Here is a 22103-nt window from a genome sequence, read left to right as displayed (position 1 = left end):
TTAGAACCACAGCCAACAAACCTATTATGTAAAGGCAAAATTAGTCTATTTCGGTTTTCACTCATGACTTAACTTTGTTCTACTTTTTGCCTTAACTTTCTCCCAACGCGCTTACATTTAATCCGGCTCCCGCTTTGTGTACCTGGCCTGTACCACTACACTGGCTTTTTGGAGCGTCTATCCACCTTTCTTCTTTCACATAATGGTATAATCCTAGTCTGTCTTTCCATTTGATTGGACGCATCGTGTGCCACATTCATAGGTCCCGCCCCTGCCTGCGGCTGAAGATTCGGCTCTCCTGACTGAAGCCGGCTCTTCTCGTTCACTACAAAGAATCGGCTCTTAGAACGACTCATCACTAGTGTTTACATAGTGTTTCCGTTCTAAGTCCGATTTAAAGAGGAAACTGCACTAAAATGCTGCGCACGGTATTTCTGCGAACTTTCCCGCGAGTGTATCGCGTCTCCGCATGCAGAAGTTTAACGATTCCTGCACCCAACTCCCAACCAGACGTTCACTATAACAAGGTAATGAACAAATGTTTAAAAATGTTTTGATTTTAAATTCACTAATGTTAGTAAGCAAAATGCGCATGTAGATACTAAGTTAATTGTTTAAATATATATATATGTATGTCCTAAGTTTTATATATTATTAATTTTAGTACGAGAACATCTTGGCGTTATGGACAGAAAGCGAGTCACGTGACGTAATATACCTGACGTTTACATGATGTTGAAACACTGTTGATTGGAAGAGGCCCTTTTACGTTATATTTTTGATAACCCTTGATCTCCCTGGCTTATTTGTGATTTGTTCATAGACTCTATTGATGTACAGATGATGTTTTTATGCTTGTTTAATGAAACAATCATAATTAATGGACTTTACTTGTACCTGTAAGGAATGGTCCTTGCGGTTTTATTTACAGTAAACTACAGTACAGTTAGCCAATAGTTTATAGGTAAATGACAGTTTTGAAAAAACAAAATAATGATGCCAAGTGTTCCTGCTCATCTGTGTGATAGGAAGATATGAGTACAGCAGATGTTGACAGATCAATAAACTGCAGTGTCATTAATTTTAGACACACCGGTAACAGCTGTAGGGGGAATAGCTGATCATCCTAGCAATGGAAGACCAGTGAATTTTTTAAAGGATATTCCTCCAGAAATGTTTAGCAACTTACAAATACATTGATGGAGGAGTCAGGTGACAGCAAGAACTGGAAAATCTAGTTCAGTCCATGAGGCGAATACGCACTGCAGGATTTAACACTGTCGTGTCTAATGTTAGTTTGTTTCTAGTTATTAAATATTTGTATGTTCAAACAAATATTTACACATACATAAAGTTAAGCTTGCTGAAAATTAAAGTAAAGCAAACTATTTATTGAAAGTGAGGTGAGATTTATTTTCCATTTAATTGTATCATCGATGTCATCTTTACAACTTGAACTAAAGTGTAATTGTTGGGTTCAAATTCCATGAATTTTAATGATTTGTCAAACTGTGGTTGGATAATATGGTCTACAAAGTTGATCAACCTCTTAGATTAAATGTACTACTTATATAACAACGAATTACTTTTAGGGGGCATGTACATCAAAGCTGACAACACCTTGTCGGACGCCAACTGTGGGCGCCAGCTTTTTTTTAGCCGAGTGCTTTAGGCTGCGTCCAAAAACTTAGGCAGCTGACTTGTTGCCTTACTGCCTCATCATGAGGCAATGACTTCGGAGCTCCGAGAAACACTTTCGGACACACTTCATAGGCAGCATCTTTGAAATATAAACAGAGGACGCCTTTGTGATAACTAATAAACAATTTAAAAACCACAATACTAATTTCTCACTAGAAATGCAATTAAAAGGTGTAAAAAGTGAAAATATACTTTTATTTACACAACATTTTTGCTCCAGAGGCTTTCTTGGCCACCATTTAATTTTTTCGAACCTGACCAAGTTCAGCCAATCACATTCCTCATCCGCTCACACGCATAGAATTGTGGGACAAGATCTCAGGAGTCAGGAAGTAAACCTAACATTGGATTCGGACATGCCTTGATGCCTTCCTGCCTTGGAATCGGCAGCATTTTAAAGTTTTCGGACCCAGCCTTAGTTGCAGTGATACTTCTGTTTTGTTTACTGGTCATTGTACGATGCAGCAGTTGGTTGTTGTGGTATTTGTCCCGCCCATCCTTCACTTTGATTGGATGGCTGAATGAAAAGTGACATTGACGGACTAAATGCGGAAAAATGGGCACTTTTTTAAGTGCGACACTTTCATTGAAAACATACGCCAGCAAGAGGAAAAACGTTTTGGCCCCCTTACTGCAAAGTCCAAATGAAATTTTCATGACTTTAATGTTAATGTGGGGTTATGATGTCACAAGCTATCAACATTTTTCTATTACAAATGCCAGTGAATGTTGAAATCACATTAAGCGCAGGTATAAAGTGGTTGTTTTTCATGTTTTTTTTTTTTTCAGATTTTTATTAACAATGAATGGCATGATGCAGTAAGCAAGAAAACTTTCCCCACCATCAATCCTGCGACTGGTGAAGTTATCTGTCATGTTGCAGAGGGGGATAAGGTAGGTGTCTGTGTTTGTTTTTGATAAGATGAATAAAATATTCATGTTTTCTTTCCATCCTTATAGGTGGACGTGGACAAAGCTGTTGAGGCTGCTAAAAATGCCTTTAAGCTCGGGTCTCCGTGGCGACGCATGGATGCATCTCAACGTGGACTTCTCCTGAACCGACTGGCCGACTGCATTGAGAGAGATTCAGCTTATTTAGCTGTGAGTCACCTTTGTCTTGTAAATTCTTAAAGACCTGTTTTAAAAGAGCGTATTGCATATCTATATATATAAATTGTTTCGTGTGCTGTTAACCGAAAATACAATTAAACTTAAAACAAAATCATTAAAAGTTTACAGTTGTATAATGGCCCATCTATAGTCACAATGAAAGCAGTTAAAACGTTTGCCTCTCATTTGCATTATTACATTTAAACAAATTTATAGTACAGTCTGTTTGTATATGTGCACGGTCGAACGCACAGCCTTGCAAAGTATAGTTTCCTTGACTCATACGTGTACACAGACGTTTGACACATGCATTGTGAAAAAAATGCAACCTGGGCTACTTACTACAATCTCCTGTAAGCGCAAACTCGACCTACGCGTACAATGTATGCAAGGTTTTAGAAATCTGGCGGGGCATGTACAGTACGCCCGCACTCTTCTGATATACTTTGGCCTTTAGTACACAGTAACTTAGGCCCTGTGTCCACCAAAGCATTTAAACGCGGCTGAAGTGGCAGGCGAATGCCAACTGTTGGCGCTCTTCAGCGTTTTTTCAGTTTAGCGCTTTGGTTGCTGTTATACTTCTGTTTTGTTTATTAGTCATTGTACGATGCACCGGTTGGTTGGTGTGGTATTCATCTCGCCCATTCTTTGCTGTGATTGGATGGCTGATTGAAAAGCGACATTGATGAGCTGAGCATTGTTTCTAAAAGTTGAAAAAAACTGGGGATGTGCACAACTAGTTGAATATATTATTTGGGCAGGTTTTATTTTTTCAGAAAATTCTGTGAAGCTTTTTCATTGTTTAATGCGTAAGTTTAACATCAATATTAACAGTTTTATGTTATTTGTTGTATATCATCTTTTTTCATATATTGTTCATTGTCTGTATTTGAAATAGGAGCTAGAGACTCTTGACAATGGGAAACCATACGCAATCTCCTACAGTGTTGATGTCCCCATGGTGGTCAAGTGCTTCAGGTGAAAAATGGCGGAAAAAATGTTAATTAAAATTCTAACATAATAACAATAATAATAATGCATTTTATTTACTCAACACTCAAGGTCACCTTACAAAATCAACAATAAAACACACATTCCAACAAACAATCAGTACAAAAAGTCAATAAAATAACATATTAATACTATTAATAATAGTATCATTGCAGTCAGGGCAAAATGAAAAATTAAAGAAAGTATTTTTTAGGTGAGATTTGAAAGTGTATATGGACGTGGAGGGTTGAATGTAGTGGGGCAGAGAGTTTCAAAGGTTAGGGTTCTGAGCGACTGAAAGCTTTAGACCCCATAGTAACCAGACGAGCAGGTGGAAGAATGAGCTGGATAGAGGAAGAAGACCTGAGAGAATGGGTAGGTGTCTTGATATGTATGAACTCGGTGAGATACTAAGGGGCAAGATTATTAATAGCTTTGAATGTAATGAGAAGGATCTTGTAAATAATGCGGTATTTAAAGGGGAGCCAATAAAGTTGCTGCTGGCAGGTGTAATATGACTGATGGAGGGGGTTCTGGTAATGATGCGGGCAGCAGAGTTTTTAACTAGTTGTAATTTATTAAAAGGATTTGTCAGGTAAACCATAGAGAAGAGAATTGCAATAATCTAAACGGGAGTTTCAGCCCTGTTTAGGGAGAGAGATGGGCGTAGACGAGAGATGTTACGTAAATGGAAATATGCTGACCTAGTAATATTATTAATATGAGACTGGAACGACAAAGTGCTATCTAGGATGACACCCAGACTCTTAACTTGGGGGGAGGGGGAATTTTTGATAGAGATGGAAAGGTCATTTATTTTAGAGATAATGGATTTGGTGCCAAGAAGGAGGAGTTCAGTTTTGTCATTATTAAGTTCGAGAAAATTTGGAGAGAACCAGGATCTGATTTCCTGAAGACAATTTGATTATTATTTTTACGAAAAATATGACCAAGAGGGAGAAGGTAGATAATGAACAGAAGAGGTCCAAGGACAGAACCTTGTGGAACTCCAGAAGAGAGGGGGGAGAAGTGGGATCTGAATGATTTAAGTTGAACAAACTGAGTACGGCCAGAAAGATATGATTTATACCAGTGCAGAGGTGTATCAGAAAATCCAATGGTGTCAAAAGCCGCACTCAGGTCCAGCAGGATGAGGATTGTTAAAAATCCAGAGTCCGCAGCCATGAGGAGGTCATTTGTTATTTTAACTAAGGCTGTTTCGGTACTATGAAGAAGACGGAAACCTAATTGGAACTGTTCATGGAGACTATTTTGAGAAAGGTGGTCATGAATCTGAGAGACAACTGTTTTTTCATGAATTTTTGAAAGAAAGTGTAGGTTTGAAATTGGGGCGAAAATTGTTGAAGTCACTGGGATCAGCTCCTGGTTTCTTAAGAATGGGGGTTATTACAGCTGATTTGAGGGGTGACGGAACAATACCAGTGATAAGGGAAGAATGGATAATTGCCGTTAAAAGAGAGGTCAGGGAGTGAATGCAAGCTTTAACCAGTATAGTCGGAAGAAGATCAAGTTGGTAGGTTGATGGTTTTGATTTGAGGACAAGGTTAGCTATTTCAACAGAGGAGGGGAGGGTAAAGTTAGAAAAAGGATGACAGGAAAAAAATGTGCTAACTGTTGGTGAATATGGTCAATTTTGGAATTAAAAAAATGTCATAATGGAATTACAAGAGTCAGTAGAATAAAAATGAGGTGGAAGAAAATAATTTTATGTACCAATGAGAAAAGTGCTTGAGAGTCGCCAGAGCCTGATCTAATTAAATCTGCATAATAGTTGGATTTTGAGAGAGATATAAAACATTTATTTATGAATGGTGAGACCAGTTTTTCTATATTGATTTTCTTTTAAAAAATGACCAGTTTTTCTATATTGATATTGATTTTCTTTTTAAAAATGAGCATTTAACATCACATGTGTTATTTTTGTCATAAACAAGAACTAAAACTTGAATTATTACATTTTAAGTCCAACACAACACAATTTTTTGTAACACAAATTCTCATCACATTTGTTTTTCAATTTGATTTGTATTATCATTGTTTATGTCTATAGGTATTTTGCCGGCTGGGCAGACAAATGGCATGGGATGACGATTCCAGTTGATGGGGATTACTTTTGTTACACAAGACATGAGCCCGTTGGAGTGTGTGGCCAAATTATTCCTGTAAGTTTGTGCTGTGGAGTTCACCGATCCTTTAGATCCTGGAAGTCTTATTGTTCCCATTTTGTGTGTCATTATTTAAATGTTAATGTATTTTTTGGCCTAAAAGTTTTCTGAAAAGCATCGACAACTGTTAAGCACAAAGTCATTGCACATTGCATCTGAGATGTTTGGTAAAAGAGCCACAAAGTTGTTCATGATTTATAATGAAATGATAAAAAAAACTGTATTGTGATTTGTCATGCAAATGTTCCTCTGCTATTGCATTGTAAGGTTTTCATTGCATTGCATTGCATTAAACAATTGCATTGTTGTCTTAAAGCGGTCATGTGACATTGCTAAAAACAATGCAATGTGTTCACGTGTTTTAAGGTTCAAAAAACACATTATTTTCCATATACCATACATTATTGTTTCTCCTCTATTCCACGCCTTTCTTACAAAGCTCATCGTTCTGAAAAGAGCTGTGTGCACCTATTGGCCAGCTAACCAGTTTGTTGGGATTGCGTGTGATGAAATGTTACGCCATTACCATATTTGGAATATCAGCTCCCAAAGCACCACAACAATGCTTTTAACACTACGAAGACATAGGAAAACATGAAATTTGTGTTTAAATCATCAATACAAGCACTGTTGTGTAACATCTGCATATTTAAATTTCATCTTTTTCTTTGGTAAACCTGGACTCCCTGTATCGCTTCTTGCTTTCAAGTGTTTGCTTGTTTAATGCCATCATTACCATGTGCATTTTAGGTAAATAAAAGAGTAATCTTTTTCCCATTGTCTGGCAGTGGAACTTCCCATTATTGATGCAGGCATGGAAGCTCGGCCCTGCCCTAGCTACAGGAAACACGGTTGTGATGAAGCCGGCGGAGCAGACGCCTCTCACTGCCCTTTATGTCGCCAATCTTATCCAAGAGGTGACTACTGTAGTTACATTTGCATTAAAGCGGGCATCTTAAATTGTTTTTCGGCATGTATAGGTTTTGGGTGTAGGGCTGCGTAACGATTAATCGCGACTAATCGTTTGCCAAATAAAAGTTTTTGTTTACATCGTGTGTGTGTGTGTGTGTGTGTGTGTGTGTGTGTGTGTGTGTGTGTGTGTACTGTGTATATTTAAAAAAAATATATTATACACAGTACACACATATATAATACCAAAAACTTTTATTTTTTTAAACGATTAGTTGCGATTAATCGTTATGCAGCTCTAGTTGGGTGTAGTGTTAATAGGCCTGTAATGCCGCATTGTCCGACTGTTTTTTTTTTTTATGACTGTTGATGTTGTTTAAGGTGGGATTCCCTGCTGGTGTTGTTAATATCGTCCCAGGAATGGGTCCTACGGCAGGGGCAGCCATCGCATCTCACATGGACGTTGACAAAGTGGCATTTACCGGCTCCACTGATGTAAGAGACTTATTTTTCTGGACTTGGTACTTGATTCAAAAAAGTATTGATTTAGTATTAGTAGTACTGTGGATCAATTCAGTTTAGTATCGACTTTATGTCTGATTTTCTTAAGTAAGAATTGGAGAACTCTCTTATTTTTATTTTATAGGTCGGTCAGCTTATCCAGCAAGCATCTGCCAACAGTAATCTTAAGAAAGTGACATTGGAGCTGGGGGGAAAGAGCCCCAACATCATTTTATCAGATGCTGATAGTAAGCTTGCTCTTTTATCCACATCCTCGGCAGCTTGTAAAGATATAAAAGTATAAAAAGGCGATATACGTATATATTTGTTTTTGCAGTGGAGAATGCGGTTGAGCAGTCCCATCTTGGCCTCTTCTTCAACCAGGGACAGTGTTGTTGCGCAGGCTCTCGTACGTTTGTGCAAGAGAGCGTCTACAAAGAGTTTATGGAGAGGAGCGTAGAGAAAGCCAAGAAGAGGGTTGTGGGAGATCCCTTTGACTTGAAAACCGAGCATGGACCACAGGTACGCATCTGTAATGAACAAGATCGAAGTCAAACACTGGGTTGCAGTATGCAAGAATTTAAAGTTAAATGTAATGTCTAAGAGTTGATTGTTTTTTTTCTACCCATAAGGTGGATGACAAACAGTTCCAGAAGATTCTGGGCTACATCGGCAGCGGAAAACGCGAGGGAGCCAAGCTGATGTGCGGTGGTGGCGCGGCAGCCGACCGCGGTTACTTCATCCAGCCGACTATCTTTGGTGACGTTCAGGATAACATGACAATTGCCCGCGAGGAGGTCTTGTTTGTCTTGATGTCAACATAAATTAATATTTTATGTCCTTGCGTTTAATTTTTACGTGCTGAGTTGCCATATAATTCGCACAATAAGCAGCTGTTTGTTGGGAATATAAACCCCTTCTGGACCTGATGACTGACTGATGATTATATCCAATCTTTTCCTCTGCTGTTAGATCTTTGGGCCAGTGATGCAGATTTTGAAGTTCAAGTCTTTAGAGGAAGTTATCGAGAGAGCCAATGACAGTAAATATGGCCTTGCGGCAGCTGTTTTCACCAAAGACCTTGACAAGGCAAACTATATCTCCAGCGGTCTGCGTGCTGGCACTGTGTGGTAAGCGTGTAATAATTAATTAGCGCAATAACAGCCCTAGGGAGAAATACGTTGCTTACATGTGGTTTGTTTTGTTGTGTTAGGGTTAACTGCTACAACGTGTTCGCGACTCAGGCTCCCTTCGGAGGCTATAAGGCTTCAGGAATTGGTCGTGAGCTGGGACAGTATGTACTGGACAACTATACAGAGGTCAAAACGGTAAGGCTTTCCTAAAACAGGGCAGCCAAACCTTTTACAAATGAAAGTCAGTATTGCTTATAAGGAAAAGTTCTTGTGACACTTCCTTTTCCGGTTTTCCCACCAAATTTTTTTTCAAATATAGTATATAAAGATTATAATATGAAGTATTAATGTTTATGTTTTATATGCAATTATAGCACGTATCCTCTTAAAAAGTTTGCCATCATCTGACCTATGGCTTCTATCTATTGGCCGGCATAATTGAATTGCTATTATAGTAGTGTATTTTAAATCACAAGCACAATATCAAGAAGTGTATTTTTTAAAATGTAGCATAAGGTGTCCCGTGTTCATGTACTCATTCATTTTCTTCTCCTCTGTAGGTTATCACTAAGGTTCCTCAAAAAAATTCCTAAATGGATGAAATATCTGAAGAAGCAGCTATATAATATGCTAATATATGTGCATAGTCTTATGCCATCCTAAAAAACTATAAAACACTTATAGTAATCATCATTATAATCACTTATAAGTGCTTTTGCAAACAGTATTGCTGTATATGATGTTTAATCTGAAAGGAAAAAAAGGATATATAAAATGTGTTTTGGGCTGTTTTTATTCAGACGCACTTACACGGTTTTGCATCTGAGCTCTTTTTATGTACTATGTTTATTTGCATGAATACTTTTCTTCCTTTTTTCTATTCATTGTCTTCATGCACATGAATAAGTATCTATTTTTCGGTTTGCTATTTTGCAGAAAGAAAAAAAATAAAAGAATGTCATACACTAACCATGATTGTTCAAGAACTCTCCTGGTTTACATCTCTCTCATTTACATATGCATAAATCAATCATGTTAGTTAAAACCTTTATAAAATGTATTCATTTTAATAAAGCAAACAATGAAGCTTGACTCATTTAATTGACTATAACCGTTCTCTTTATAGAAATTATACATGTATGCATCCCTAATGAAAAGACCAACTTAAACCAGCCTATCCTAGTTGGCTGGTTTAATCAGGTTTAGTAGGCTGTTTTTTTGAGGGTTTTTGAACACTTTAAATCTGGTCAGGCTGTAAAACCAGCTGACCCACCAGCTTGACCAGGCTGGAAGTTTGGCCAGCTTGGTTAATCTTGTTGGCTGGTTTAGGATGAAAGTAGCTGGTTTAAGATGGTCCTCCCAGCCGGGTCAAGCTGATGGGTCAGCTGAGACGTTTAGTTTTGCTCTCTACGCTTTCGCATTCGTCACTACACTACATCATACGCTGGAAGTGCATTCTTTCGTAAATGTGCGTCAGGCATCATTACCGCAAGCTAGTAGTTTGTTAAGCTTTAAATATTGATTTTTCTTACAAAATCGCATAGATTGTCTTTAAAAGGCCTTTATTAATCCCCTGGAGCCGTGTGGATTACTTCTTTGAAGCATGGATGGAATTTTTTGCGGATTGAAATCAGAAGCACCATTCACTACCATTATAAAGCTTGGAACAGCCAGGTTATTTTTTAATATAACTTTGATTGTGTTCATCTGAAAGAAGATAATCATATACATCGTGCTTCTATCAACCTAGAAAATGTGAAAAAGATCAACCCAGTAACTTAGTTTTGGTAAACCATTCTTAGCAAGCATGTGAAAAAATAGCTAATTGAAATTTGTCTCCCCTTGTGATGTCAGAAGGGGATAATTTCGCCCCTTAATCTGCACTATCCAACCACAGAACTGCCATTTGGTGCAGAGAGAGAAAATAATTGAAAGCACAATTGAGTTTCAATTTCGACAAACTTTGCATTTTATCAACTCATTTGCATTTAAAATGACACACCCAAAAAAAGCTCACACCTACAAAGTGGCACTTTTAACATAATAAATAGTCTATATGGTATTTTGAGCTAAAACTTCACATACTCTATGTACTTTGAAGACACCAAAGATTTATTTGACATCTTAAAGGGATAGTTCACCTGTCAGAATGTGAAAGATGTTACTTCACACCACCATAGGTTAACCTATATTTCAAACCCAATCTTTCTCACGCATATCCTGTTTTTGCTTTACATTTATGTTTGTATTGCTATAATAATCCTCTTCCCACATTGGTAAATCCTGCTATGATATAGTCTCAAACAAAGCTTATCCTGTTATTACATGTTACAATGCATACCGTAAAATACTGTGTCTTGAGTGTATGCTTTGGTTCTAGCCTCTTAACATTATATTGTTTAATTTAATGGCCTGTGAAATTAAGGTTCCCTTTTTTGATTGATAATCTTGCATCTGCTATGTTGGGAAGGTTTTTCGAAATATCCTTTAGCTCTCGCTGCAGGTTGACTGTGGTTGGGTCAAGAAGGGCATGTTAAGGACGTGTTCCAGAACTACTTCTCTGTTTTAAGCATCACTTCCCCAATGTAGGTAAAACATAAAACTATCTAAGAAAAGTGCAGAGTTATTGATCACGCCATTGTTTTGTCTCGGCGAATTTGCCCACGCGATTGTGCCAGACATAAACCATTGTCTGACAGGTGACTAGTATTTCCTTTCTGTACCCTATATAATTTTGTCATCATTTACTCATCCTCATATTCTAAACCTGTATGAATTTCTTTTTTCTGATGAACAAAAAAGAAGATATTTTGAGAAATGATAACATACAGCAGATAGTAACCATTGACTTCCATAGTAGGAATAAAAAAATATGATGGAATTTAACGGGTACCGTCAACTGGGTGCTTACCATCATTTATAAAAACATTTTCTTCATCATTTATCACAATACTTCCAAAATATTTTTCCTACTATATAAGTCAATGGTCACTGTCTGCTGTGTGTTGTTTACCATCATTTCTATAAATATCTTCTATTGTTCATCAGAAAAAAAGAAATGAATACAGGTTTAGAACAACATGAGGATGAGTAAACGATGACACAATTTTCATTTTAAAGTGAAATATCCCTTTAAAAAGTCTTGTGTAATGTCCCCTTTAAGGGATTGCGGCGCTCCTCCTGTCCGTTAGGTGGCGCACGCATTGAGTGCGCGATGCGGCGGCCACTATAGAAGAAGAGTCTTCCTCAGCTCTCATCAAAGCTAAAATCTTAGCAAATACATTTAGGATAATGTTAATATTTCCTCTTTTGTGATTTTTACTACACGTTTTCATGCGGAACAGCCCCGCGACATTTAAAGATTCAGAGAGATCCGATACATGTAAATACGAGCGTCGGAAATCTCAACTGCTGTGAAAGCAAGATTCACAGCTAGCATCCAAACAGCCGGCCAGCAATAACTCGTTTTATCTTATCAGTTTTGTTAATCAGTTCTTAACAGCGTTATAGACCAATTTCCAGCTTGGTTAGTGACCAGTCCGTTGGTCAGTTTGGGTCTGAAGCGCGTATGTAAGATGTTAGTCAAGCACGTATGTTAGCTCTCGTGCTGTAAGCTTTGGAGGTTTCGCAAAGCATTGCATTTGCTTGGCCTTATAGTATGGAAATAATAGAGTTTTGCTTGTAATGCCAATTTGGCATTTATTTCAAACGAAGAAAGGCGAGGACTTGAGAAGTTCATCATGAAAATTATACTTTGGCAAACATCGTAAGGAGATTCGTAATAACATCACCTGGATCATTACCAGGGTAAAATCTTACATGTGTGAGCCTCACTGAAGTCAAAGGGTGCTGTGAATCTGTCACTGTTACATCATGACCGAGGAGACGGGCGTGGACAGATTCATTAAGGTAAATTATCTTTAATATCTGTGAAGCTATTAATAACAATATTATATGACGACTTCTGTCAGTACCACCAAACTACAGCTTGAACACATGATGGAGAACAAGGACGTAAAGAAAAGACATATGAAAACAACAGTACATGCATACCGCGATAAGAACATTAACAAGTCAAAAAGTTATGTATAGACGTTTTCAGCAGTAACAACACAAACAGCATTTGTGGAACAAACGTAACTTCCGGTCCTTTTAACTATGTAATTTTCATTTTAAGTTGAGTTTACATCTTAAAGCATTATTGTGTTTATTGCAATATCTAGCAAATTATTATCACATATTGCAATAATTATTTTTGCCAAAGGATAATGATAATCTTGCTATAACAATTGTTACACCCATTTCAGTGCTGTTTAAAATACAACAATAAGGACATTTTACCAAAATTGTGTTCACTTGAAATAAGATGCGTGTTCGTTATGTTTAACATATTGTAGCTGATAAAATTAATTTTCACATTTAATTTTTATTTTTTATTTGCAAAGATAAGAAGGACTTCGGTTTTATCGATGCAGGAGCATTGTCGCGGTTATGCGTCTGGACTTAACTTAACTTCCGTGGCTGGTTGCATAAAACTTTAAGACAGTCTAAAAAAGTTAGTCATGAATTTTTTTCTTGAAGACTGATCATAGCTGTTTTAAGTATGTTACATAGAAGGGTAGATTGGTCTGAACTTTGTACCAAATACCTCTTCGAAAACAACAAATGTTTTGGTTTCCTAAAGATGAAGGGAGACGGTGATCCTGGATCACTGCTATGTGAAAGGAGGTTTGGCAGCGATCGATCTGTAGTTAAAATTGTATACATTATATAGTACACATTTTACACCATAACGTTAGCTTATAGGGCTGGGTATCGATTCAGATGTTCCAGATCGATTCGATTTCGATTCCCAAGCTATCGATTCGATTCCGATTCTCGATTAAATTTTCGATTCCGGTTCTCATGTAGGTTTTTATTCTCGATTCTCGATTCAACTCAATAATAGATTTAATACACATACTATATTAATAAAAAAGAACAGTGAACAGCAGTTTACAAGTGGGTAATTAATAAAAAGAAATTAAAAGCCACAACACTTCTTGCTTGCGAAATCTAAAATGCTTCTATTCCTCCGTTCAATGTTTGCGGAAATAAATATGAAAAAAATCGATTCTGCTCTTTGAGAATCGATTTTTAATCGACCACGTTTTAAAAAACGATTAATCGAAAAATCAATTTTTTTGCCCAGCCCTATTAGCTTAGTGTAGTGTTTGATACGCTTTAGCTATAACTTGATCTAAGGTAATCTACTTGTTGTTTATTTTGCTTGTTATCATAAATAAACTACTCTAAGGGACTTTGTTGTTATTGATTCTGTGTGGAAGTTTACTGTACGTTTTTACTGCTAAAACCCTCTATGTAAACAATGGCGGTCATAAGTCAATAATATGTCAATGTATAACTACTTGAGACTTACTGTCTTCTACTGTGAATCACCACTTGACTGTATGAGTTAATGAATGAACAAGGCAAAAATCATGCTACACATTTTACAAACTTACAAACTTTTAATGCCAGTTAAAGGTATAGTTTATCCAAAAAATTTAATTCTGTCATAACTTACTCGCCCATATGTTGTTCCAAACTATTAACATTTTTAACTATTAACATTATCTTAATTTGTGTTTAGCAGAAAAAAAGACATTTATGATGACAGAATTACAATTTTCACTGAACTATCCCTTTAATAAGATGTCAAGATACAGTTTCCCATACTCTCTGTTTGTTTTTCTAATAGGAGACATCGATCTTAGATGAGTATAACATCAATTGGACACAGAAGCTGGGGGCTGGCATCAGTGGTCCTGTGAGGTACGGCCTTGTGTCCATGATTTTTTCTTTTTCTAGTCAGAGAAAAAATTAAAACCAAATTGAAAAATCTCATCTTTGTTAACCTTCATGTCATTTCAAACCTGTAAGACTTTCTTCTATGGAAGATGAAGGAATATAAAGAATGAGGGTGAGGGAATTATGAGGACATTTTTGTGTGACTTCTTTTAAAATGCTTTGAAATAACCAAATTAAACTGAATTAAGGACTGTAGGATAGGTGCACTTTATCCTGGTGATCCGATTAGAGTCCAAGAATTGAGTCAAGCACCATTCAGATACTGATTAAACTTTACTGTAGAAAGGAGAGGTTTGTGTGTGTGGTCTGTACAAATAAAACACAAAACAGATATACATAAGATATGATAAATGACACAAAATACAATAATACAGCCCAGTACTTATAAATGTAGTTAGGAATGAATTATATTATCCACACAGTAGCATTAACCATATGGGTGTGAAGTAATAACTGTAGAATATCAAATCTGTATATATTTATATAAATGCTCAACTTAAAGGTGTAGCGGAGGATTTTCTCGAATTTTAGAAAAGAACTGCCTTCTCCACTTTAAAAAAAATGCAATTGCACAACACTCCTGATTGACAACTAGGAGGACCAATTGTCTTGATGATCCACCCGGAAAAAGAAAATCCTCCACAATACCTTTAAATCTTCATATAACAATCATATGCAATACAAATACACATACTAATATAAACAGCAATATGTTAAAACTTAACAAAATAGCAATATAAATCAAACAATAAACTCGATATGGCCGGAGATGCACGGACGATTGTGCATAAATTAACACTCGATAAACGAGCTTAATAACTCCAAAATGTAAAGATATCCCGCAGAACTGTAACATAAACATGCTCTGGATAATATTTTTATTATGATTTATCCATACGGACACAAAATAATTAACGTCACGTCATTGACCCATTTATGCATAAATATGTCCTGTGACATACAGTGCATTACAATGTATACATCACTTTAAATTAATGCATCTGGCAAATTGCTTTTATTTAATGTAAATATATTCTAAATATAGACAGAAAGAAACTAATTATACTGTTCAAATGAGACCAAAAATATTGTACTTGGCTATTCATTGTATTGTTTATGTTTTTTTCTGTAGGGTTTGTGTGAAGAAATCAACACAAGAACGATTTGCCCTTAAGATCTTGATCGACAGATCTAAAGCTCGTAATGAGGTATTGTGTGCACCAGATTTACTTTCTTTCATTTGGTGTCAGTGGTTAAGAATTGTTTCTCAACAACCTTTAACCTCTAGTGGTTAAAGCATAAACCTGGAAATGTGCTTGTGGTAAATACTTATTCTGCACAAGTTTGATTTCCAAAAAATAATCTTTTTAAGAATTCAGACTTTAAAAAATGTCTCCTGATGCAGGTTTCAATTGTCTTTTTTTTGCAGGTGAGACTTCATATGATGTGTGCCTGTCACACCAACATTGTTAGGATTATAGAGGTGTATGCCAACAGTGTACAGTTTCCACATGAATCCAGTCCAAGGTAGCGATTCACAGTGTTGTCTACTATACGTAATAAAAAAGCACATAAAAAACATATGAATACTTTCATATTTTCTGCGATAGGGCGAGATTATTGATAGTTATGGAGATGATGGAGGGCGGTGAGCTGTTTCACAGAATCAGTCAACACAAACACTTCACAGAGAAGATGGCCAGCCAGGTCACTAAACAGGTACAATGTTGCACAGGTTCATCGCCCTTTTCAAAAGCCCTGGAGAAGATCTGTGGAGCTAAACACAAGACTTAATCATTTACTGTATGTTAAAGTATGCACTAAATCAAGAGTTGCATGTTTAAAGCATTTTTAGGGGCAATTATACATTACGTGCATTAAAATTAAACTGAAATCAGTTTATTTTTATAATTAATCCTCTGTCATTTCTGCAGATAAGTTTGGCTTTGCAACACTGTCATTCATTAAATATTGCACATCGAGACCTGAAGCCGGAGAACCTGCTCTTCAAGGATAATTCACTGGTGAGATCTGATACATGAATCATTTCTTTTGTGTTATTGTAATAACATATTAACATAGTTTTTTTTGTGTGTTTGTCCCATTAGGATGCCCCTGTTAAACTGTGTGATTTTGGTTTCGCTAAAATCGATCAGGGTGATTTAATGACCCCACAGTTCACTCCTTACTATGTAGCACCTCAGGTAAGACGTCACACAATTATTTCTTTAAATCATAAGGAACATTTCACAGATGAGATCAGATATAGAGTTGCAAAATTCTGGGTATTTTCAAGGCTGGAAACGTTCCATGGGAATTAATTGGAATGAACTGGGAATTTGATAAATCAATGCAAAGTTGCCTATAACAGTGAACTAAAATGTATTTTAACAAAATCTTGCAGCATAATTTAAAGAGATTTAATGCAATTTAGTTGAATTTCTACCCTGCACATTCCTCAGTCACATGCACACTGCTTACTGAAGGGCCAATGAGGAGACACACCCAGATCATGCACAGATGCACACAAAATAATGTCAAAATTATTGTTTCCAAAACATTTCCGCAAATTCTCATAAATTCTTGTTAAGTTTACAATTTGAAATATTTCCCCAGATAAAGTTTCCGTAAATGTACGGTAAACTTTCCACCCCTTTGCAAACCTAGTCAGATAAAATGTTTATTCATTATATGTATTGTTAATTTTCATTACTGTATTTATATAATGTGCATTTTGAGGTGTTAAGCCTAAAAGACAGCATTGCGTCTATGGCAGCCCATAGAAGCGTACGTAGGATAGTTATGATCTCCGCAAGCGTTATTTCGATACCATAAAAAAAAAAAACAATACAATAGCTTCTGAACAAAAACTTCTATTGACATCAGGTAAAACAATTATGGAGACTGACCATGGGTTCACACCTCACCGCATTTGAGGCTTAAAATTTGCGTCTACCGCGTGTAGTTTGCCACTTGAACATTTAGAGTTTACTTGCTTTGTTCGCACGTGAAATTCTAGTCATCGAGACATTCACACGGAAACTCGTGTCATGGGAGGGCCTTTTGCGACTCGGCTCGCTTTCTGTAATCACATCAGTACTAGAGCAAGCTCCTGATTGGGTAACGCGGCACGTTTTCCGCCAAAGTTCCAATTTTTCAACTCGCATGTTTGCCGCGGCAACGCTCAATCAGCAGCATTCTCGCAAAAGAGGAGAAATCGCGTCTACCATGCCGCGCTAAACGCCTCATCCGCAACGTGAGACCTTACATTGACTTAACACTGAAATCTCTCACGCTTGACGCCTCTACCGCGACTGGTCTGAACGTAGCATGAGGCCACACAAAAAAGATGGTGTTCTTGCACCACTAATTGGCCTTATAATTAAACAAAATCTTTGAGTTTGAGCAAGCCCTATGATTATACAACTGTATAGTCATGAAACTAGCTAGATGTAATCATCGTCATGACCTGAGGCTGCATGCACGATTTTGTCATAGTGCCATCTAGTGGTCTTGAGATAGAAAATGGTTAGTTTTGCTTTAAACACTAATGCAAACTTGTATCTAAAATCATGAGTCATCATGATTATTACGTTCATGGTTTGGAGTATAATCATTGGTGGATGCCAATTCACTCCCTAGCAACCAATGAGAATATCATAGCAAGAGCTATATCTCTGCATCAGAACATCATAGAGACATGGGGTTGGGCTCTTTTGACTCATTAACGCTATCGTAATATATAAATATATGAACTGAATGACTGAATGTTGCAATGATCTTCTTCAATAGGTGCTGGAGGCACAGAGACGTCACCAAAAAGAAAAGTCTGGAATCATTCCCACGTCGCCCACCCCTTACACCTACAACAAGGTATACATTATTACAAATTTAAAACACATTTACGCCATACGTTTCAGGAACCTGTTTGACCATTCGTGCTTCTGTTTAGAGCTGTGACCTTTGGTCTCTGGGTGTGATTATTTATGTCATGCTGTGCGGATATCCTCCGTTTTACTCCAAACACCACAGTCGTACCATCCCTAAAGACATGCGCAAGAAAATCATGACCGCCAGCTTCGACTTCCCCGAGGAGGAATGGAGCCAGATATCCGAAATGGCCAAAGACATCGTCCGCAAGTAAGCGTCCCCCATCTCATCACATGTTGTGGAAATGTGAGGCTTTAACACATCTTGTTGCTTTAAGGCTACTGAAAGTAAAGCCAGAGGAGAGGTTGACCATAGAAGAAGTGATAACTCATCCCTGGCTTAACTGCACTGAGGCGTTGGACAACGTGCTTCCCTCCGCTCAGATGATGATGGATAAGGTGAGATCCAAAAAACTTGCAACTAATGGCAGCGACCGTCACACATTCACAAAAAAAGTGTGTTTTCAGCATACATCTATAACACATTTGCTTTCCTGTGTCTGTTCTTTGATGGTTGTTGTATTTCTTCAGGCTGTTGTAGCTGGTATCCAGCAGGCACACGCTGAGCAACTGGCCAACATGAGGATACAGGACCTGAATCTCAGCCTGAAGCCGCTCAACTCCGTCAACAATCCCATCCTGAGAAAGAGAAAGCTGCTCGGGTGAGTCTTTGTGTACGTTGAAATATCCACTGGGGTGGGGAACGTGAACGGGTGCAGTAAATATATCCTAACCCTTCAGAACCAAACCCAGCGATGAACCATTCATCAGCGATCCAGAGAACGAGCCTGAAGACACGAATGTGGCTCTGGAGAAACTGAGAGATGTTATAGCTCAATGCATACTGCCACAGGCTGGTATGTATATCTGTCTCTTCTGTAAAGCCATTATTTCACCGAAAATGCGCCCGGGATTTGTCCGGGTTCGTTCGATTTTTGTTTCATTCACACTGCCAATGATTTTCTGGAATCTGTGCGTGCAGTCACGCACATACTGTTAAGATCCCGTAAAGACATGTGACGTATTGGAAGTCCTGCATTTGGTAGGTTTTTTCCAAAGTGTCTGAAGTTTGCTAATTATCTGTGATTTCTCTCTTGAGAAACCACGCGCATGCATTTTTTTTATTTAGTTTATGATAAGATGATAAGGAGCATGTGATGAGTTGTTCTGTTATGCTGGTGAATGATTTCAGCTTTTATATATATCGGGACCAAAGTGCTGTGTTCATAGGGTTTAACACACACACTGCAAAAAATGATTTTAAAGAAAAAATTCTTAGTATTTTTGTCTTGTTTTCAGTAAAAATATCTAAAAATTCTTAAATTTAGATGCTTTTTCTTGATGAGCAAAACGACCCAAGAAAATTTGTCTAGATTTAGACCAAAAATATCAAATTTAAGTGATTTTGTGGATAAAACAAGCAAAAAATCTGCCAATGGGGTAAGCAAATTTTTCTTGAATATTTCTTGAATTAAGTGTAAGAGAAAAATTTTCACAATTTTTTTTTGCCTACCACATTGGCAGATTTTGGCTCGTTTTATGCACAAAATCACTTAAATTTGATATTTTTGGTCTAAAAACTAGACTTATTTTATTGGGTCGTTTCGCTCATCAAGAAAAAGCATCTTCATTTAAAAATGTTTAGATATTTTTACTGAAAACAAGACAAAAATACTAAGAACAATTTTTCTTGAAAATCATTTTTGAATTGTAATGTTTACACACTGCAAAAAAAGATTTTCTTACCTAGTATTTTTGTCTTGTTTTCAGTAGAAATATCTAAAACGTCTTAAATTAAGATGCAAAATGACCTAAGCAAATAAGTCTAGTTTTTAGACAAAAAATATTTATAATTTAAGTCAATTTGTGCTTAAAACAAGCAAAAATATCTGCCAATGGGGTAAGAAAAAAAATCTTGAAAATAAGTTAACTTTTTTCTTCACCCCATTGTCAGATATTCACAAATTAATTTCTTTTATATATTTTCTCTCTAAAAACTAGATTTTTTTCTTGGGTCATTTTGCTCATCAAGAAAATACATCTTAAATCTTTAGATATTTCTACTGAAATAAAACAAAAGTACTAAGAAATCATTTTTGCAATGCAATCATGAGGTCAAGAATGATACAGAAAACTTAAATTAACATTAACATTTATATATTAAGTAGTGCTGGGCATAGATTAATTTAGATTAATCTCAAACAAAATAAAAGTATTTTTTGAATAATATATGAGGTTGTGCTGTGTGTAAATAATATTATGTATATTTAAACACATACACATACTTTTTTTTTACACGTAAAGTTGGATTGTTGCAGATGTACACAAAACTAGAAAATCCTCTATTCTGCATAATTCTTCAGACATTGTTGCCCTTGATCATTTCTGTCATATATCACCTTAATACAGTCACATTCAAATACACGTCAATAGGTATTTTCACACTTTCACACACACCCATCATGACATTTTTTATAAGAACCCTTATCTCCCTTATCATCATTTACACAGTTTTTCATGTCTCAAAACCCCCGAGCTGGACAGGATCTGTGAACGGCATAAAAATATATTGTTATACTTCATCACAAACAGTATTATTTTTGTTGCAGGTGACAATGAAAATGAGAAACTAAGTGAAGTTATGCATGAAGCTTGGCGTTTCAATCGAGACTGCAAGCTTTTGAGAGACGGATTGCAAGGGTTAAGTTGGGATGGTAAGTCATTTTGTACTTTATAAGTCTGATATTAAAAATGTTCTTGGTTTGTCCCACCACAGAAAAATGTGTTATTAACCACCCAGCAACATTTGAATGATGATAAAATCTGCCAAATGAATAAAATAAGATATCAAAGTCTTGGAGAAATAAGAAGGATTCTCTGCTCTCAAACAGTGGGGGCGTGTCCGCTGTCTGTGCTGAAACCACGCCCACTTGAGGGAAAGATCGCTCAACTTTCAAATACAGCTACAACCTGAATGGATGCTCACGATTGTGTTAGGGGCGGGGCCATGCTCAGTTGCTCCAGTGCATCATCAAGCCACCGTCTTAAGCCGTATTTGGACGGGATTCGTTTTATGGGGTTGGATGGCTTAATGTAACTTTACCACAGGACGTCTGTAATATTGATGGTCAATTGGCACGGGATAAAAAATCTCAGTAAAACATTCAAGAGTGGGAGGGGTAACTAGATTATGCAGTGTCGTCCCCTCGTGGTCACGGCCACATTACTTTAATTCCTGATATTACATGTGCAAAATCTGCAAACACGGCGTCGATGAGGGAAAACTAGGGAGGTTGAAAGGTTGCTACGGACAAAATCTCGTGAAATCTCGCTGGTTGTGCTTTTTTTATCCTAATACTACATTTTAGAGGATTTAGGCCGTAGCTGTATGCTATCTAGCCACAACTGCAGTTTTTCCATACTAGTCCTACCCCCAAACCTAAACCCAATATCTTGCGTGATTTGTCCGTAGCTGTATCCCTATAACCAGAACCTATTTGAAAGAGAGACGGCAGCTTTTCTGTGACTGGGTGTGGTTTTAGCACCAAAACGGACATTTTCCAAGATTTGTATAACTTGTTTACTTGGTGGATTTTTAATGATTTAAATTTGGCTGGTTGGTTTATCTGTGGTTGACGAACTGAAAACACAATATCATACTTTTAAGATTTTCTAAAATAAATGCCCGGCCTCAGAGGAACATGGTAAGCTTTTAAGATTTGGGTCTTTTAAATATTAGAAACAACTTTGTGGACTAAACCAGACATTATTTTCATAATTCATCCAAAATTAAT

General features: G+C 36.9%; 2 protein-coding genes across 2 annotated transcripts in view; both read left to right on the top strand.

Moving 5' to 3' along the window:
• Positions 1–313: 313 nt before the first annotated feature.
• On the top strand, positions 314–9622 carry LOC135774163 (aldehyde dehydrogenase, mitochondrial-like). The gene is made up of 13 exons (XM_065284073.2): positions 314–527; positions 2491–2595; positions 2662–2802; positions 3710–3789; positions 5873–5984; positions 6776–6904; positions 7278–7391; positions 7543–7645; positions 7735–7919; positions 8030–8194; positions 8370–8527; positions 8611–8725; positions 9091–9622. The coding sequence occupies exons 1-13, from the start codon at positions 417–419 to the stop codon at positions 9121–9123; spliced, it is 1551 nt and encodes a 516-aa protein (XP_065140145.1). The 5' UTR covers positions 314–416; the 3' UTR covers positions 9124–9622.
• Positions 9623–11733: 2111 nt separating this feature from the next.
• Positions 11734–22103, top strand: part of mapkapk5 (MAPK activated protein kinase 5) — a 12254-nt gene continuing 1884 nt past the window's right edge. Inside the window, exons 1-13 of the mRNA XM_065284075.1 lie at positions 11734–12439; positions 14271–14344; positions 15513–15588; positions 15810–15907; positions 15991–16099; positions 16315–16404; positions 16489–16584; positions 18173–18253; positions 18333–18520; positions 18588–18708; positions 18841–18971; positions 19051–19166; positions 20919–21023. Of these exons, the coding sequence (XP_065140147.1) occupies positions 12404–12439; positions 14271–14344; positions 15513–15588; positions 15810–15907; positions 15991–16099; positions 16315–16404; positions 16489–16584; positions 18173–18253; positions 18333–18520; positions 18588–18708; positions 18841–18971; positions 19051–19166; positions 20919–21023 (1321 nt within the window). The 5' untranslated portion in view covers positions 11734–12403. The remainder of the gene's footprint in view (positions 12440–14270; positions 14345–15512; positions 15589–15809; positions 15908–15990; positions 16100–16314; positions 16405–16488; positions 16585–18172; positions 18254–18332; positions 18521–18587; positions 18709–18840; positions 18972–19050; positions 19167–20918; positions 21024–22103) is intronic.

The sequence above is a fragment of the Paramisgurnus dabryanus genome, chromosome 5 (assembly GCF_030506205.2).
Source record: "Paramisgurnus dabryanus chromosome 5, PD_genome_1.1, whole genome shotgun sequence".
NCBI classification, from domain to species: Eukaryota; Metazoa; Chordata; class Actinopteri; order Cypriniformes; family Cobitidae; genus Paramisgurnus; species Paramisgurnus dabryanus.
This window is presented reverse-complemented; position numbering and strand designations above follow the sequence as displayed.

What these genes read in the sequence shown, in the direction of transcription:
- LOC135774163 (XM_065284073.2), top strand. Translation starts at nt 417, where the DNA reads ATGCTGCGCACGGTATTTCTGCGAACTTTCCCGCGAGTGTATCGCGTC. An exon ending in CATTTTATCAGATGCTGATA is followed by an intron (nt 7,646 to 7,734) that starts GTAAGCTTGCTC and finishes TTGTTTTTGCAG; the next exon opens with TGGAGAATGCGGTTGAGCAG. An exon ending in ACTATACAGAGGTCAAAACG is followed by an intron (nt 8,726 to 9,090) that starts GTAAGGCTTTCC and finishes TCTCCTCTGTAG; the next exon opens with GTTATCACTAAGGTTCCTCA.